The 18,863-nt window shown below is 42.3% G+C and overlaps 1 protein-coding gene and 1 long non-coding RNA gene across 2 annotated transcripts in view; one reads left to right on the top strand and one right to left on the bottom strand.

Moving 5' to 3' along the window:
- LOC117775667 overlaps positions 1-18,863 on the top strand; it is an 84,007-nt gene that overhangs the window by 45,404 nt on the left and 19,740 nt on the right. The gene's annotated exons all lie outside the window — the stretch shown is intronic.
- Positions 10,487-17,818, bottom strand: btbd3b (BTB (POZ) domain containing 3b). Its single transcript, XM_034609005.1, has 4 exons — positions 16,819-17,818; positions 15,542-15,632; positions 13,495-13,613; positions 10,487-12,870 (listed from the first exon to the last, which is right to left on the bottom strand). Exons 1-4 carry the CDS (start codon positions 17,127-17,129, stop codon positions 11,838-11,840), a joined length of 1,554 nt encoding a protein of 517 aa, XP_034464896.1. The 5' UTR covers positions 17,130-17,818; the 3' UTR covers positions 10,487-11,837.

Genomic DNA, 18,863 nt, shown 5'->3' on the forward strand with positions numbered 1-18,863 from the left:
AAAACCTGGAGCCCGTGTTTCTTTATCTGCTACTCGCCGAGACTATTGTTTCCAGCAGCCTCTGATCTGCTCAGACGTTATCAGGGATTAGCTTGATCTAAACAGTAACGATACACAGCTACAGATAGAGAAACATCTGAGGCGATTGATTACAGCTGGTTCAGCCACTGATAAATCCAATATGGCACAGAGAAAGTATAACGTCTCCTTTATCAAGAGCTGAGTGAAGCCTTCACGGATGCTCTACCTCCCACAGACCTAACGAAAACAGAACAGAAATATTCTTGCACTCACAGATAAGTGTATAACACTATCAATGGGCTGATGCACAGCGATAGAAAGAAATGGACGTGTTTCAGTCTTTAGTTTTATTCAGTGCTTTTAAGACATGTGGGTGTGACCCTTATTAAATAGCAGCTAGGGACCTGCAGGGATGAACAAACAGCTGATACAAATCATTAAAGCAACATCATAAGACAAATATAAGAAAAACAGACATGAGAAGAAATATATTGTTTCATGTTATTGACACAAACAGACATTTGACCAGTTTATCTACACAATAACAAGATCAGTTCCCTAAATGTGCCTGATTCTTTTTACCAAGATCCATACATTATTACCTGGGAATTGGTGAAAATTGAAGTTTAAAAAAAATGATTGCTTTGTCCGGATGCTCGCCAATATATCACCGGTTCTTTCTTGGCCTATGTCCCATCCTTGCATCAATTTCCATCGAAATTTAAATAGTAGTTTTTCCTTATTTTTTCCTTAAACAAATCAACAGAATCTAATGCAGAATCTCCATAGAATACAAATACATTAACCACTTTCCCACAATGGAAACGCACAGTTCCACAATTCTTCATCCAAGCTCTTTCTTTGGAGAGGGATCCACTCCTTGTCTCCTCCTCTCGATAGTGGCCTAACCATCTCAATACTCAAGAGCTGCAATCTACTAATGGTGAATGGACTGTATTTATATAGCTCTTTTACGGTCGTATTGACCATTAACAGTGCAAGTCGCGTTAACCCATTCACGGCACTTACTATACACAGCTCATATACGTATCACATCCATTCATACGCTCTCATCACGGCCGTTAGGAGCCATTTGAGGTTCAGTATCTTACCCAAGGACGCTTCCAAATGCAGCCTGGGGGAACTGAGGGTCAAACCACAGACCCTCTGGTTAGTGGATGGCCCTCTCTACCTCCTGAGCCACAGCATCTACAAGGCCAATATAGTTAAAGTGGTTATAGGAGGGTCCTCATCCCTATATCTGATGAAACTTTAGTCATAAATATTTTGTCACAAAGAGACACTTAAGCTGTCTCTCCAAGTCTTCTTCAGAGCTATTATTCTTAACAGTGAAGGAAAGCTTACTTTCATGCTGTATATTAGGGCTGCACGATATTAGAAAAACATGTGATAGCGTTGTTGAATGTTGCGATGATGATATGACTTGCGATAAATAAACAAATGCTTAAGTATACAGCGTTAAAGTCTCTCTGCTTTGGGTTCACTGCTAACATAGACCTCATACAGTGAGTAGCCTATGCAGACACTGCAAAAACAAATGAGAAGCATTATTTGCATGGATTTTGAAAAAGGGACCATGGACAGCTCCACAGCCCGGTGGCTCACAGTTCTCTATGCAGGAAAAACCCTGGACAGGAACTTCAGTGATCTAAATATCTTACATTTATTATAGGGCAGTAGGGCTCCATCTGATTGGCCAAATATATTGACATGCAAATACGTATATCCCGCATGTTGATATCGTGATGATTGTACATTTTAGATATATTGTGCAGCCCTACTGTAAAGATTGTGGTAACTGAAGTAATGAAACTAACTATTACTTCAATCTGGGTATTTTTGTAAAAGACTAATGCAGTGACCCAGATTTATTTAATCTCATATCCCGAGAATGACACTGATACTATATCTACCCTTACAGTAGTAGTGGGCAATCCTGAGTAAAGATACTCTATAAAAGCTTTCAGTTTGTAAGCTGTACCAGTAAATATAAGAAAAAGTCCTAAATTTACATGTATCATGAAAACAAAGTGTCTCTTCTCTTTGTTTAGAAGCTGTGGTACTTCATGTGCTGATTTCAGAGGGAAGATGACATCTACATTCTCTTAGTTGATGCTTTTGTCGTGTGCAAATGTGTTACTCTGAACATTTAATTTGTAATTTCTAGTCATTCTGGAAAATAAACCACATTCGGTGTCTTTGAGCTCCTTAATCCACTGAGTCTAGTAATTTGTGCAGGGTGATGCTGCCAGAAATCCTCCTCTCCCTTCAATCACAGGTTACTGTGCCACTTGTCATCTGCATTCAGGCCCGTTATTGAGAGGCTTCCCTCAGGCCGCCTCTTTGTCTTTAGCGGCTCGATTAAATTAGAGTGACACCTGGCATGGATCCTCAGCTGTAATGGCCCTTCTTTTCATCCCATCCCCTCTATCAGCATAATAGACCTCTGATGAAATATTACAAACCCTTTTTTCCCCTCTTTCTCTCTGCTTCATTGAACTGTGTGCGGGGTTGGAAGAAACAAGTTATGGGTTCATGAGAGTTAAATGCTACAGCAATTTGAAAGGATGCATTCAAATGGGAATTATCAACATCAGGAAACAGCAGACTGTCTGCAGTCCTCACACTGTATGTGTCATTGGATAAATTACTTTTGTAATTACATGAGCATTCTAATCACATTAAATGTTAAAGACTCGTGTACACTTGTTGTCGAGGCGGGGGTGGGAGGTGATATTTTGAACCTCGCCAAGGCAGCGGCAGATATTGTGCAGACTAGTTTACTTCTATTCCTGGAAACAGAGGGCTGCGTTGGAAAGACAGCGTTCTTGCGGCGGTTTGCAGTTACACATTGTAATATATAATGCATTTTATGCACCTTTTGTTATGCAAAAGAGGCATGATGAAAAGAATTTCATCATTGAGAAATGGGATTCCAGCTGCCCCTCCTCCCCTTGGTCATGAGTGTTGCTGGAGGTGCAGCTCTGCACATGGGCGGAAAATCCCCTCCACTCCAATCTTGTTGAGCTCTGACGTACTTGGCCTTTTGATATTTCATGTGCCTCTTCTATGCAATAGAGTGATGGGCAGGGTGATGCGGGGGGTGGGTGGGTGGGGGGGGGGGGTCGGGGGCTTGTTCAGAGCTGGCAACCCTGTGTTCAAACCAATTCATTTTCCCAGTAAACTGAGAATACTGCAGATGTGTGAGAGAGGAAGGAAACTACAGGATTTGCCTTTTCAATGAACCGACTGTTGGTACTTTGATGAAAGATATTAATTATTCACATAGTATCTTGCTAACTGTACGGGTGCACATTTCCTGACCTTGCACATTTTGAGCATATTTAACTACCTTCTATTGTTCTACCTTCCATTCATGAATGCTAATTCTGCAAGAATTGCAAACAGTTGTATTTTAGCAGGGGCTGCTTGCAAATCCATTCTTACATTATCTGCTCTGTGTTGCCTTAGGTGACAACAGAATAATTAATAGCAAAAGGAATTATGTTAGAATTATATGCATTGCTGGTTGGTTAATATTACCTCTCTCGTTTGACTCTAGTTGCCTTGGGGGTGGTAAAGATCTTCAAGAACAAAAGTTATCTTTAGAACCTTACCCATGTATTGGGGCCGAGGCAGAAACCACCAGGGAGTAAAAAATTACAGACTGACTGACATATATATAAAACAAAAATTAAATTTGTCAATGATTCCTAGGTGCTGTTGTCAAACCTTGTAATTGAGGCTTGACATTTTGCAGTTTTACTTTAATATGTACTATAAATCACAATAAAAAGAATAAAAATACAGCCAAATGTATAGAACTTCCATCCATTATCTATACTGAATATCCTTTTGAGGGCTGCAGGGGCAACTGGAGTCAATCACAGCTTATCTTTCAGCCTCGTAGACTGTAAATAAAGATAGACAACATGTCACCACTTCCTTCCACTATCCAGAAATGAAGCCAAAGTATCCAAGATACAAACGCTGCTATTTTGGAGCAGAGTCATTTGGAGAACTAGTAGCGACCGGGAAATGAAGCCGTGAAATTGAGGAGCCGCGGATACACGGACCAGATCGATCGTTGTTTTTACATCATCATATATCATCACTAATAAAATCAAACTTACTGTGAAAAAAAACAAAAACATACTTTAGCGTGATAAGAAACCCCTAAAATGACAGAAACCATCTTTGAGAAAAATGTATTTGACGTGTATTATGTCTTTTTAGTTTGGTCCACGTCCCATCCAATAGGAGGCGGAGTTTATCACCTAAACTGCAGCCAACCCAGATACTTTGGCTTCATTTTTGAGGAGCTGTCATGTCGGTTATCTTCATACACGTTCTACGATCGGGCTCTTGTTATCTGTCAGAGAATCCAACGGGTTCAGTTTTGGTCACTGTGTATAGCCTGCGAATGGTCCTACTCTAAAATGAAAAGCAAAATGTGTCAGCAACAAATACTTCAAGCCCGGATTTTAGTATGAAATACATAAAAGCAAAAATGTAAAAAAATGTTATGTTGTGGTTTACAAACACTTTTCATCCCACCACTACCATTCAGCGGATAAACATGACAGCATGATGGGTTCAGTGGAAGTGCCACTGAAATGACATCTGCCCACACACTGTCAATCAAAGACTCCCCCCCCCCTCCCTTCACAGCCATGTGAAGAAAAAAACATATGAAGCGTATATATTCTACCTCCCCTGAATTACTACATAATGTTTATCCCACGCCTGTGCACATGTATGACTCCCTGCCAGCGTCTCACACACACACACACACACACACACACACACACACACACACACACACACACACACACACACACATTACTCACAGCCAAACAGATAGCAGGTTTGTTTGGCACAAGCGCTTCAAACAAATGTCTGATGCTCGCTTTATCTATCATTCACACATAATTTCATTATTTTCATTGCACCTACAGTAGAGTTGGCAGCGTTTATCAGAGCTGACACCTGGCTTTCTTCTGTACAAAGCATGTGTAACGGTCTCGTGGTAAAAGTTAGAGCCAGACTCTAAAAAAAACACACAATAACAAACGAAGATATCTTCCCCAAAACGCAGGACTTTTATTCATGTCGTGTCCTGTGATTATTTCCAGCAGCTCAGAGCAAGAGAAAAAGCTTTGGTATCTCAAAAGGGAAGTGAAAATAAGGGGACGGTAAGGCACAGTAAAGCTTAAATTGAGGCCATTATTGAGGGCAGTGAGGGAATAGTGTGGCCCGGCTCAGAAAAAAAAAGCATAGGCAGAGACAGTTTTAGTTAGGCTAGATGAACACTGATGGCAGCTCCTATAAATCTCCTAAAATATCTAAAGCTACAGAGCATTGAGCCCACTCCCTCACCTGCCATTTAGAGAAGATATGTCCTATATTCTAATGTTGAAGGGCAGTCATTTCATGTTACCGTGTGTAAACCCGGACTGCCTTTTTTTACTTTACCTGGTTGAACATAAAGAAATAACTTTGGACATTTCAGGATGACTTTGAGACCGATTTTTAGCTCTGACAGTTGAGGCGGCTGTGGCTAATTATCGGAGTTAATGGTAAGTCGAGAGGAAACTATGTGCTTCGCCAACATCATTTTCATCCTCTTGACAGTTAGGCCTTCATCGTGCAGCTGTTGGGTGGTTCATGTAGACGGATCATAGAAATGTGAAGCTGTGTTGTATCCTCCATCCTGAACACAGAGCCTCTGCTTCAGAGATGTAATTAATTGTGTGGCGCTTTTACATTACGCTTTGTTGCCTAGGTAATGCCTTCTGGAACGATGCTAATTGTTTGAACTTTTAGACACAGGGGCTGGTTTCCCCCTGTGGTAAGCAGGACATAAAAAAGGGCAGAGAAAACAGGAGACAGCGTTCCACCTCTTAAATTAGGCCAGAAACGCCGGCTCTTAGAGCTCAGTTGGATTTCAAAGAACTCAGGTGCAGTAGTGCTCCGCTATAGATGCTATTATACTCCTCTCAATAATTCAGACAGAAATTGCCAGGGTGGGGAACTGTTCGGTCACTTTAAGGTTAAACTGAGCGAAAATGGGCATTCGGCAAATGAAATTCCCTCTTGTAAATGTGTATTCGGGGACAGGGGATGCATTTCTGTACTGCTGCATTGTTGAATTGTGCTGACTGTCCGTCCGGTTGATATTGCTCATTTGTTTGACAAAAGGAACACCTTGTTGCGAGCATTGTCTGTTGATTACCTCGCTGCCATGTGATAAGATCCCAAAGCAGATAATGACTCAATATGAGAAATGGGCGCAGTTGAACCATTATTCCGGCAGTGACCAAATAATACATTCCTATTCAAATTCCTACAAATGCAAACAGTTGAATGCAAGCGTTTCAAATCAGTCACTTTTGTCCGAGCCGACAGGAAATAATTAAACTGGAAGGATGTCCTGTGTTGGGAGTTCTGAATGAATGGACGTAAAACCGCGGCCCTTTCCCCTCTCTGCTTTCTTTCTTCATCTGTGTATCACTCTCCATCACACATTAAAACCCATTAGCCCCCCTAGCATAGCTCACCCAGAGAGAGTGAGAGCATGTGTACGACTGACTCACTGCTGTTTGTTGTGCTGTTTCAGGCTGGAGCTGCAGCTCATGTTTAGTAAGCTCACTCTCATTATATCAGACCCCGGGGAGAGAAAGGACCTCTCTCTCCATACTATCAAAGCCACGGTGCTGCCTTAGAGGACATGCTTCAGTATGAATAGAGGCTCCCGATACATCCAAAAAGTAGCATGCTCAGCCCCCATCACCTCTCTCAGTGGGGAGCTGCCAACACTCAAGGTTTTGATCAAGCCTCGCCCGTATTGGCTGTGGGTGACAGATATACAAGACTGTAGTTGTGGGAATAAATAGCTTGATTTGCATAATGCATCACCAACAAATTCAGTTTTCACAGTGCGTGAAAGAACTACTTTTTGCCTCAGTGCGGCATTCAGACACCGCCTGGGATCGTATTTCATAGGACAAACACACAATTATGTAAACAGGGTGTTTACCTCTATACAACTGGAAGATAATACAATTTACGGTTAGTGTGTGTCCAATACTTTTTTGGGGGGGGGGGGGGGGTTGAATAGGCTCTACAGCACCCATTGTCCTCCAGTAGCGTATTTTCTCCTGCGTTTCAGCAATCATAATTCACCTGATACTCGGAGCGCTTACCTCCCGAAATCCCAGCCGTATTGATCCATCTGCAGCCGAGCAACATCGCCATAAACAGGCTAATCTAACATAAAAGCTGGCCCCCTCAATTCTCCAGCCTGTTGAAACGATTCAGTTCTGCCTGGTAGCAATGAATAAATAAATAGATAAATGAGACGCACAATCCCGGGCTCGATTCCCCGCAGTGCATCCCAGCCGTGCATGTGACTGGAGGCAGCAGCTTTGAGACAGGAGATTATTTTGAAATAATATCCTTTACATCTCGCAGGTCTTTTTTAGCGGCGCAGGTTTAAAAAAATGGTGGATGACAGGGAAGGGAGGGCCGCTGTAATCAGTCAAACTCGTGTCTTCTCTCTGTCTCCACCTGCACCTTGGATTTGATCCCTGTGACCTTTTTGCAATTCTCACATGTGATTAATGGCTGACTCTGGCTGTCCGCTAATCACCTGTGTGATAATTATCAAGGGAATGGCCGTGTCGTCTGAATTCTAGTCAGGCCAGGCTTGCCACTTAACTCTGCTCCCCCCATCCTACCCTTTCCCATTCTCCTCTCACCCCCTGCCTTCTTCCTGCCGCACTGGCTGCCAGTGGGCTCAGGTTAGTGCCATAAGAGTAGTGGGGGGGCTCCGATATACATTTTTTCATCTGACTGGATTACAGCAATTCATTTTAACCTTGAGCAGCCCGAGCCAGATGCTCTCGTAACGGTTAATGGGCTGGGTTTACACCTAGAACGCCCCAGTACAGTATGAAACATAACCTGTACTTTTATCGCCGCTGCACAGTATGCGGATACATGTAAACCTTTAGAGGAAACATATGGTTTAAGGGGAAGTAAGGGGAAAGGGCCTGGAGATTTCCTGTGAGATTTGTTGAATTAAAAAACATATTTTTAAATTATTTTCTTTGATGAATTCTTTAAACCCACAGCTGTGTTTCCCTCCTCTTTTCTTCGGCCATTATTAATTCATTGACATTTTTGCTCAGATGGAAATTATCGGGATGTTGAGGAGTGGATCTGGGATTGCCTGCAGTGATCAGACTGATGGCTAATATGGTTAAAAACAGAACGTGGTTCCTCTCACCATTTCATTTCCCCCCCCAGTTGTTGGAGCTGTGCTGGTGGAGTTTGGTGAATTTGTATTCCCTTTAATTCAACCCTGCACCCCACAAAGCAGTCAGTGATGTGAGTGTAAAGTATGTAAACCACAGGGTAAGGAAACCGCACCATCCCTCTAAGATACCATAACCTCTTGGCTCTGCTCACAGACTCATCTGCACTTGGAGCGATCAATCTCAGAGGACATTAGGAATGATGATCAGTGGTAATCCACAGTCCTCCCTCAAGTCTGACTGAATCTTTTCATCCTTAATTCTTATTGAACAGTAATTAAATCCTCAATGAGACTTTCCTGTGCAATATTTTCCCGGTCTGAGTCAGTATCCACCATGTCCATTTCCCCCCTATTCCCTCCTCATGTTTATTCCAAGGTTTCTATACTGTACAAAGAATCCATTTACATTTAAGATTAATTGTGAATATAACAGCTGTAATACTGTAAACAGTTGAATTATAAGCTAGTTTGAGTGGTAAAATCAAACAGGAAAATTATATTATTATATTATTAATTCATTATACAAAATCTTTTGTTTCCTTATTTTGACAAAGTAATTCTAATTAGTTACCTAATCATGCATTTTAGCCCTGTAGGATTCAGTTGCATTCCATCACCGCAATTAAAAATTGGTTTCCCTCAATAATTGTCATCTCTCACTAAGTATATAGCCTCATCACATATTTAGTGAATGATAGATTGATATCTTAGAGTGTTTTGGAAGAATAATACTGCTTTGTGATGAATGGTTATACATATGATGAATGAAATCTAAGTATTATATCAACAGTATTTTTTGGAAGGGGGTTGTACAGCTCACTGCCAGAGCAGAGCTGCTCCCACCTCGGCTCTGGCAGTGAGCTTCTGCCGGGACCCCTCCTCTCTGAACTCACCGTGACCAAAACCAAAACAATGTCAGGTCAGGTAGACGTGTGTAGGAATTGTTCTGAGGGAACAAATTGAGGGAAAGTGTCTTGTCCTTTTACATTTCACAGTATCTGAGCTCTACCTGAATTGTAATTTTTCCCGCTATAGATCAGTTACATTTGCAAAATGAAAACATGTGTCTGTGTCTGTGTCTGTGGAAAACAGGCCTGACTCTAACTCCTGGCATATTCTAGTCCCTTGCTGCCTCCAGTGCAATTAATGATCTTGCTTACAACATTAGCGCCACAATCATGAAAAATCGTGCTCTAGCACCAAGTCCCCCAACATACTGAGTTCAATTCATCAAGGGGCTTCATGCTCATTGGCAATGTCAAACTTGGTTTCAGCCTTATTGAGTGCCTCTGTAATCAAGTACCTGCCATAAACTCTCAAGAGTGATCATGTTTTTGAACATACAGTTCATGAAGAGATATGAGATTCAGTTAATGACTCGTCCTGCTCACGAGTTTTGCAGCACATCAGCCGCTGAGATAAGGTCAAACTTAAAAAAATCGATGAAGTTGCTTTTTTAATTTATTGTTTTGTCCGTTTTTTGGGCAAGTGTGTCTGTGACTGGAATTTTTAACTGTGGCTGCAACACAAGTGCACAACTTGTAAGTGGTGTCTGTGAGACAAAGATATGAAATTCTCTTTTTTTCCCGTCTTTTTCTTATCAGCAGTCAGACAGCCAGTCAAACAACCAGTGTGGTATTTTGGGAATTCACCACTTAATTTTTTTTTTTTTTTAGACATTTGGGATCCTAATATCGTTCTTTCTCTGTCTCCTGAAACTGGATGGTCATGTCTAGGAGCCGGTCTTTATGAATGCAGTCTGTAAAAACTCAAGGTTGTTTCAACAATTCGATTGTTTGCTAAGCTTGTTTATCATAGAAGGGATTGCACATCGAGAAGCCATTCTTTGAAGCTGTAGCCTATAAAAATTCTTATTAGGGAGCGCGGGGGGGGGGGGGGGGGGGGGTATCGGGTTGTATAGTTCAGGGGGATGCAAATAGAGTTAGTTTTTGAGAGACAAAACTCATGTTGTAGAAGTTGCATCGAGACAGCAATCATCAATCAACAGGCAGGTCTCCTTGGCATTGTAAATCACTGCAGTGCTGAAGGGCATCATCTGTCCCCATCATCTAATTTCACTGTATGTAGCACTGTGCTTTACAGATGGTGCACACAACCAATATGTACCACTTGTATTGTTCTTTTTTATTTGCATCATCAACAATCATACACATTCGTTGGTCTCCCAGCACTGTAGCACGTAAACACGGGACATGAACACTCAGTTTGCCCATCTATTGTCGTCGGCCAACATTGAATCAAAAATGAATTCGAAAATAACAAAGGAAATCAAAACTGATCCAATTACGAAACCAACATCAGTGCAATTCTGTAGCATGTGCAGTACACTCCTGCAAATACTGACACGGTATGATCACATTGGGAGGGAGTGCTCAGCAGTTCAGAGTGCACAGGGTTTTTTAAAGCAGAGTCAGGAATGTTCATTAGATAAAAAGCATCTAACATTAAATCAATCCTTGATCTTTTGGCTGTAAACAAAACCGGGGCGCAATGTCAATTAGTAGCACACGTCAGATGAAACGGCACTGATCTGCCCATGCCGTAAGTACTGCAGTGCAGACAGACGCCGGAAAACCAAAGGAATCTTTCGCTCCACCTCATCGTGGTGAATGGTCACTTTGAGTTCATTCTATAGCCATTAACATAATAAAACTGAGCTAAATGATACCTCACTGGAGTGGACTGAGATGAGTGTAGTGCAGAGCGACATGCTACAGAGACATACTGTAGGGGTTGTGTGTCTCATTATATATAGTGCTCCCTATTCTAAGACCCCTCAAGCCCTCTCTAAGTGTCCTGTTACTAGATTCAAAGTATCAAAAAGCTGCAGATTCAATTGAAACCACTCACATACAGATGTCTAATGGGTATTGCACACTACAACAGGACAAACAGTGTTTCTGACTGTAATCATGGCCTTGAAATGTTGCTTTGAGTATCATACAGCCATTTTTGACTTCTATTGTTTTATACTGGTGGACCAGACTGAGTCATGACAGGAAATGCTCATTGAAGATTATAGAATGTGAAGTATTGCTGCTCTATATGTGCATTCTATGCAAGCATAGACATAATAAACATACTGTAGCATATTCATCATATAAGATATCTTTGTGGCCAGCGTTGGCCTCAATTGTGGCATCATATACATTTCAGAATTTACATATGTTCATATGTACATGCACGTCTAGTGCAAGATATTTTTTTCATCATTTAGAACTTTTGTTCATCCGGCAATCCCACATCTTGAAAAAGACCTGGTCTTACTCAAGTGGTCCGTTTACAAAATCCAAAACCAAACAAAGACCCTTTCACACGTCTCAAATCAGTTTTTGTTTTTTTTAAGCACAGTAGTGACCAAAAATAAATAACAGAAAGTGACGCTTCACAAAGTGATCGTTTTCAATTTTCCATAAGTGCATTGAAAATCAGTCATACATGTGCACAGGTCTGGTCAAGCATAGAAGATGAGCTCAGGAATCTGTCCCCCCTGCACCCCTGTGCCGTTAGTACTGTCAGAGGAGCACTGGAACTGAAATGTCACTTTCCCACACTGCACCTCTGTCATCCCCTCCTGTCCAAAGTAGCTCAGCTCGTTTCCATCCAGAACCACACTGGCAGTGTAGAATGTGTCGGGTTCAATCTGGACTGGATACTCAAACCACACCGGGAAGGTGTTGCTGGAACCGTCGGAGAAGTACTTGCTGAGGTTTTGTCCCAACAGTACTCCTTGACGTTTCAACTCGATTTTGGCACTGTACTCTGCTGAGCCACAGCTAGATCCGTAAAGTCCAAACCCAGCAATGAAAACTCTTTTATCCACTGCAAACTGTATACTGTCACAGCGGCCCCGATATCGCCACTGATTGCTTCTATAGGCACAGGACTGGAATCTGTGGCAGCGCTGGGGTGTCAGGCCCATCCTGGGCTCGCTTGCAAACTGCATCTCGGGTTTCTTGGCTGCAGTGTACCACAAGAAGATGTCGTTAGTCTCATTAAGCGTCAACACGCCCGACTGGGCTGCTCCATTGGCGAAATCATCCAAAGCCATTGTAGGTATACGTATCAGGAACATGGCCTTGCCCAGAACCTTGCGCTTGTTGTCTGTTGAAGAAGTGAGTTCCTGTCTCTGGCACTCAGCTTCGGCCCAGCTGAGCGCCGCCTCGAATACCACTATCTCTTTAGCGTTTAGCGTCTCTCGCTGTAGGATGCTCTCCAGGGTCTGGGCGTCGATGTCACAGAAGCCCTCCGAGCGTAACGCCAGCTCTGCCTGGGCATCAATCACCTCCCAGCAGCGCTGTGTCAGCTCCGGCTCCTCGAACAGGCAGCTCTGGGAGAGTAACACGCATGCATTCTTGGCACTCAGGCTGGTCTCCAGGAAGTTGACGCAGGCACGTGCCAGGTGAGGGACAATGTACTTCTTGGCAGCATAAAGAGTGGCCAACACTGTGTCGGCGCTCAGGTCAATCTCATCACAGTAAATGTACCTGTTGACATAAAATTTTTACTTTCTTAGTTTTATTGACAGCAGTTTAAACGCCAAAGAGCAAGAAGCAAAAACATATCATATGCAGAGCGATATAGTGTGAGCATGTTGGCTGACATTTCTTATAATAATATCGATATGAAATAACTGTAATAACTGACCAAATTACAGGATTTGGTCACAACCAAGTTGAAGACAATTTGTTGTTATAAAAAGTGAAATCACTGCAAATCAGAGCAGCCAACAGAATGGTGTAGCACCTACTGTAGCTTGTCTGCAAGGACGCAGAGAAACACTACTTAAAAAAGAGATGGCGAACAGCAAGGAGGAGGTGGAGAACAATATGGACAAATTCAGTCTGAAAAGTTAAATGTATAATGAAATGAAAATAGACAAAAATAGATTATATCTCTGAGTAACAGGAATAAACTACATGACAAGGTCGGTAAGGACTTATCCAAGACATGTTAGGGATAGATTTAGACCGGTTTTATCAAAGCTTGTTTTTTCACTAACATGGAATTTTAAGAGCATTAATGTAAAAAAAAAAAACTGCTTTTGAAGAAAGCACTGTAACATCACAAGAACGGGGCCAGCCAAAGAGCTAAGACAGACGAATCCTTACTTAAGCATTGCCAGAAATGCTGCTGGTTCCACATCTGGAATAAGGATTTCATCCGTGTTTTCAGCCAATTCACCATAAAACATGGCATGGAACACTGAGCTGCCCACAGCCAAAACATACTGTTGGAAGAAGAAGAGAAAACAAACTGACGGAGGGAAAAGAGGAAAAACAAAAGGTGCCAATATCGCATGGAAACCATAAGAAATTTGGGACATTTCAACAAAAGCATTTGTAGTTTGAAATAGGTAGTAAATCCAAATAGTTCACATGTAGCTCTGTCTCTTAACATAAAAACACTAATATCTTCATGAATATTGAACAACCCTTCAATTCTAATCACTTGAGAGATTGACCCTGTTAAGTCTCCCACATAATGAGCAGTGCTCTGTCAGTTACTATTTCGCCCGAGGAGCAGGAGGAGGCGGATTTCTAATGAAAAAATATTGCCTCTGATAAAAGAAAAGGGGGGAAAAAAAACTGGATATCTTAATAACACAACCGAAACCGGGTCCAACAAAAGTTCAATTTACAGAAATTAATGACTAATCTGAATTCATGATGAAATCAGATGCAACATAAGGACCCTAATTATTTCAGTATTAAGCCCTGTATACAAGACTGTGATTCCTGTAATTGTACTCATTTGGTGTTTTAGGTCTTTGTGCGCATGTCTAGTTTATATGGTTGTGTGTGTGTGTGTGTGTGTGTGTGCCTACGAGTGTGCATGTGCATGTGTAGGTGGGTGTGTGGGTGGTAAATATTTTCTCAAAAAGGCACACAGAGTTTCTCTTGTGTGATTGCATTGCAGTGAATCCATTCTAAAGCTTTCTAGTCTGAAAACAATGCAGTTGTTGTTGTTACTCACTGAAATTCATGTTTCTTTTCTTTTCTTAATGACAGTTCCTCTTTTATTTGGGATTAAGAGACTAGTATATAGATGAAACATATTTGAACAAGATTAGTCCCACCTCTTGACCCATTGTGTTTTACAGATATACACATATACATATATATACAGTATATCGCTGGTTTTAGCTGCTGGCTGCATCCTCCTTTTTGGAAGGATATACTGCAACTTTGTTATCTGACTTCCTGCCAAGTGGACACAAGAAAGATTGCTGCGCCGGATGCCATTATATCCCATTGGCATAATGTCTCAGCATAAAGTGCAGTCGAGTCATCCAGAATGACCTTCCATAACGGCATTCTATAAATGCACTGCAGCTTCCAATCACAGACAATAAATTTGGATCCCATATAAAGAACAAAAAGACGATGAGCCATACAGTGCAGATTTTGGAATGGATGTCCAAGCCCAATTCAAGGCTCCCAAATCATCCATCGGGTTTAATGTGAATGTCAGGATCATATTCAATTAGAGAAGACATCACATCACAACAATAAACCGTGATCAATCATTAATGTGATCATCTTGAAAGAGTTATGAGGTCAGAGGATGGACTAGACAAAGAGACAAAGGAGTGTATAAGAGGGTATCAACCTGTGAGTATGGGCCCAATCATGATAACCAAAGATTTTAATAGTGGAATTCACTGTACATTAATTTCAAAATTCACAATCTAATCAAGTAAATGAGTACCACAGTATTTCAAGAGTGTGAAATGCAGCGCTAAGGCAACCCTGCTCTATACCTTATTAATGTGAATGGGTTCTGTCGGATGTGTTTAAAAGTTGAGTAATTGCGGTGTGGTTTTTAAAACGCTGAGCTAAAGCCCAGACAAAGGCGATCCATTCTGTGAGCTGACTGCTGAAGAGGATATCCCTTCCTCCTTCGCTCACTCTGTGCCTCTATCTTTCAGCCTCATTTACATAAATAATTGAGGACTGTCTCGAAAAAAGACACATGGTGCGGAAGTGAGAGCGGAGCACAAAGGATTTCAGTTTCATTACTGCCGGCAGTGAGTTAGATTCTTTTAAATTTTTTTGCTGATATGATATGAGCAGGGTGTAGTAGGGTGGTTGCTGTTAATGAACATGCATTTCCTCCCTGCTACACCGTGATTTTACAGGTGGATGGAAATCTTACTCTGTGTCCCGGCAGCCGCTGGGTTCTTCCAGGCTGACCCACCACAAAGTGAACATCTGCCATCAGCTCATTGTTGAACATTACTGAGTTTCTACAAAGGGATAAACAGAGAAAAACCCATTATTGTGTACATTTACTTCAGAGGAGAAAAAGACAACAGGCAGAAAGCATATCTTGAAGATAGTGTGGTGGGATTAAAGCAGGATCAAAGCCCATAAAACACATTTTATGTTGTTTGTGTAAAAACATACATATTCTTTTTCCTGCTTTTCTGACGACAAGAGTTTCATGATTGTTTCAAAGTGTCCTAAAGACCAAAGACTTTTTATTGGCTCATAAATCTCCCACAGAGCGCGCAGCCAAATCATTTTTCAACCTTATCTTTTATATCTCCATAAAGACAGACAAACGAGACAATGAACTGAACGGAAAATCCCCGCCGCGAAAGAATGGGACCAACAATAAAGCTGCGTTCATATATTATTGAATGGTGGAACATGTCACAGGGTGGGTAAACAGCCCCATGATGTTCTGGAGAGACAACAAAGCCAGGTCGGCGAGCACACATTTTACTCTGGACAGCTGGGGTCTTTTACTGATAGGCCAAGGTAAATATTTTGCTTTTAGCACAGAGCAGCCTCCGCCTGTTGTGCACATCCAACACACCCGGTGCCTGTCCGCCCTCTGTTATGTCAGAGCAGCAACGTCTGCAGGAGCGGGAGAGGGTGTAAACAGAGATACCCCCGGCAGATTGAGGGCAGGGCAGAGGGAACACCCGCCCATACTCTCCCACACACACACACACACACACACACACACACACACACACACACACACACATACTCTCCCACAGACACACACACCCATACTCTCCCACACACACCCATACTCTCCCACAGACACACACACACCCCTACTCTCCCACACACACCCATACTCTCCCACAAACACACACACCCATACTCTCCCACAAACACACACACCCATCCTCTCCCACAGACACACACACCCATACTCTCCCACAAACACACACATTCACACAACATCTCACACAGACTCAGTACACGTGAGTAATTATCTTAACTAAGTGTTTAGTGGTACATTTTCTGGATTTAATGGATGTTCTGATCAGAAAATTGGCAATTAAAATATGCTTGAACTTTTCAGATTACAATTTCAAAATCATCTCCACTGAATTAACTGTTGATGATAAAAAACAATTCAGATCCACAGTAATTATTTTGTAGTGCCTGCAGAATGATGTTTGTTGTACCTACCTCTCTCTTATAGTGGAGTAGAGTCCCTGCCAGTTACAGTTCTGTATGGTGTTGTTGTTGTTGAGGTTCTGCTGCTGGTAGTGTTGCACCGTGGTGGTGGATGCCGGCTTTTTGGTGGGAAAAATGTCTGCTGCCATCTTCTTCTTCTTCTTGCTCCTCAGAGTGATTATCTCATAACAGACAGGAGGCAGCTTGGAGCTGCCGCTGGCATTCCCTTTCTTGGAGCTTTTACTTGACTTGCTTTTCACTGACTCGGGAAGCATTAAGAAGAAAGTCAGACATTTCATGTTCCTTCCCTTGGCATCGACCATGAGTGTGTTCAACTGCCGAGCAGTGGGAGTTCATGCAGAGAAGACATTCACCGGCAGCAGGCAGGTGCGAGGGAGGACCGACGGGGGACTTGGGAAGAGGACGGCAGAGAGTTGAGCTGAACTTGGCAGAGCAGTAGATCAGAGATCCTGTGCGAGGTTTCACCTTTCGGGGGAACTAACTCTCTTGTTTTCTTCCGTCTTCTGAAGGGACAGGCTCAGACTGGTGATCCGAAGGCACTTTTCCTGAGTGAAGTTTGATCTGCTGATGGAGAAGCTCTCAGGGTTCCCATCCCTGCTTGTCCAGAGTGATGCGATCAGCTCTCTTCAAATCCTGTGTTCTTCTCCTTCGCTCTCTCTCTCTCTCTTTCACTCACTGCTCTGCTGAGGGTTGGCCTGACAGCCCCAGATTTAGTGCAGCTGCAGTGGTCCTCACTCGGGCAGCGCGTGTTTACTCAATTCCTTTCCTGTGCCACTTTTGTTCTTGCTGTTCCTCTCTCAGTCTTGCTTCACGTGTGGATCTACCCTTCTCTCTCTGGCACTTGTTCTTTTTTCCCCCCTCCCTCTCCTCCATTGAGCACAGACATCTCCAGGATGCTGTAGCCGTGGATGCTGTGCCGCTCCGCTCAGCTGCTCGTTCTGCTGACTACAGAGGTTGAATGGGAGAGTGCAGAGACGATACAGAACCCCCGTCCCCCTCCTCCACCCGTCAGCCAAAGCACAGTACACGGCTCTCTCTCTGAAGCTCAGCCAATGGCAGCACGCAGCATTCGTGATTGGCTAATGCAGCCTAGTGCAGCACATACTTGAATATGCAATAGTCAACGTCTCTATTAAAGTAACAGCCATGCTCCAAAGGAATGATATATTAATCCACAGTTTTACTACCTCTGTTTGCTTTACCTGAAACCACAGCATTCACTTTGCACCACAGCAAACATAGACTCTGAGCTTTAAATCAAAAGGGCAATGCAAAGTCGCATTGCTCTTTTTAAGGGCAGAATTTGCTTAATTCATGCATCTGCTGACGGTCATATTTCGTTTTTTAATGAGCTTTGCACAAATGTATACCCACAGTTGAATTTGCAATTCATTGCTCTTTTCCGTTCTGATTGGACTTCTGACCTCGGGACTGTTTTTTGCGTTTCAAGGAACCTTTTGGAAGCAAGATCTACAGCGAAAGCATGAATGTCAAACACATAATACACCAGCTGTTCTTATACTACTACAAATGGACAATGTAGCTTTTTGCAATGAGCTGATAATCCTGTATCTTCAAATATTTCCGGATTGAATTAACATACATATTTTTGCATTTCAAATTAGTGAAACTGCTTTAGAATAACAGAGATGTTTTCCCAGAGCCTTGCTTTTTGAAAAACCAACGGCTTTCACTCCAAACCAAGAATAAATGCTTGTACAAGCTTTCTTGTTAAGTCATCTCTTCAGGAGAGTACACAGGGCTATAAATGTAATGCACTCTTTGCACAATGTATAATGCATACGGTTCCTTTGCTCCCCTTGTCTAGTTGGGCCTGTGCACAGTGGGTATTCTATTTAAAGCGCTGGGATGATTTAGCTTTTTGCTAGTAGTTTCAAATGATATGAAATGCTGTCAGATGCAACGGTAGTTTTCTTTCTCTTATTTTATGGTGTTTTGTTGGTGTTTTCATTACTATTGCTGGAGTATACCTTGTATTAGTAACAGTATTTTCTTAGGTAGCACTATTGTTACTT

The sequence above is a fragment of the Hippoglossus hippoglossus genome, chromosome 15 (assembly GCF_009819705.1).
Source record: "Hippoglossus hippoglossus isolate fHipHip1 chromosome 15, fHipHip1.pri, whole genome shotgun sequence".
Taxonomy (NCBI): Eukaryota; Metazoa; Chordata; class Actinopteri; order Pleuronectiformes; family Pleuronectidae; genus Hippoglossus; species Hippoglossus hippoglossus.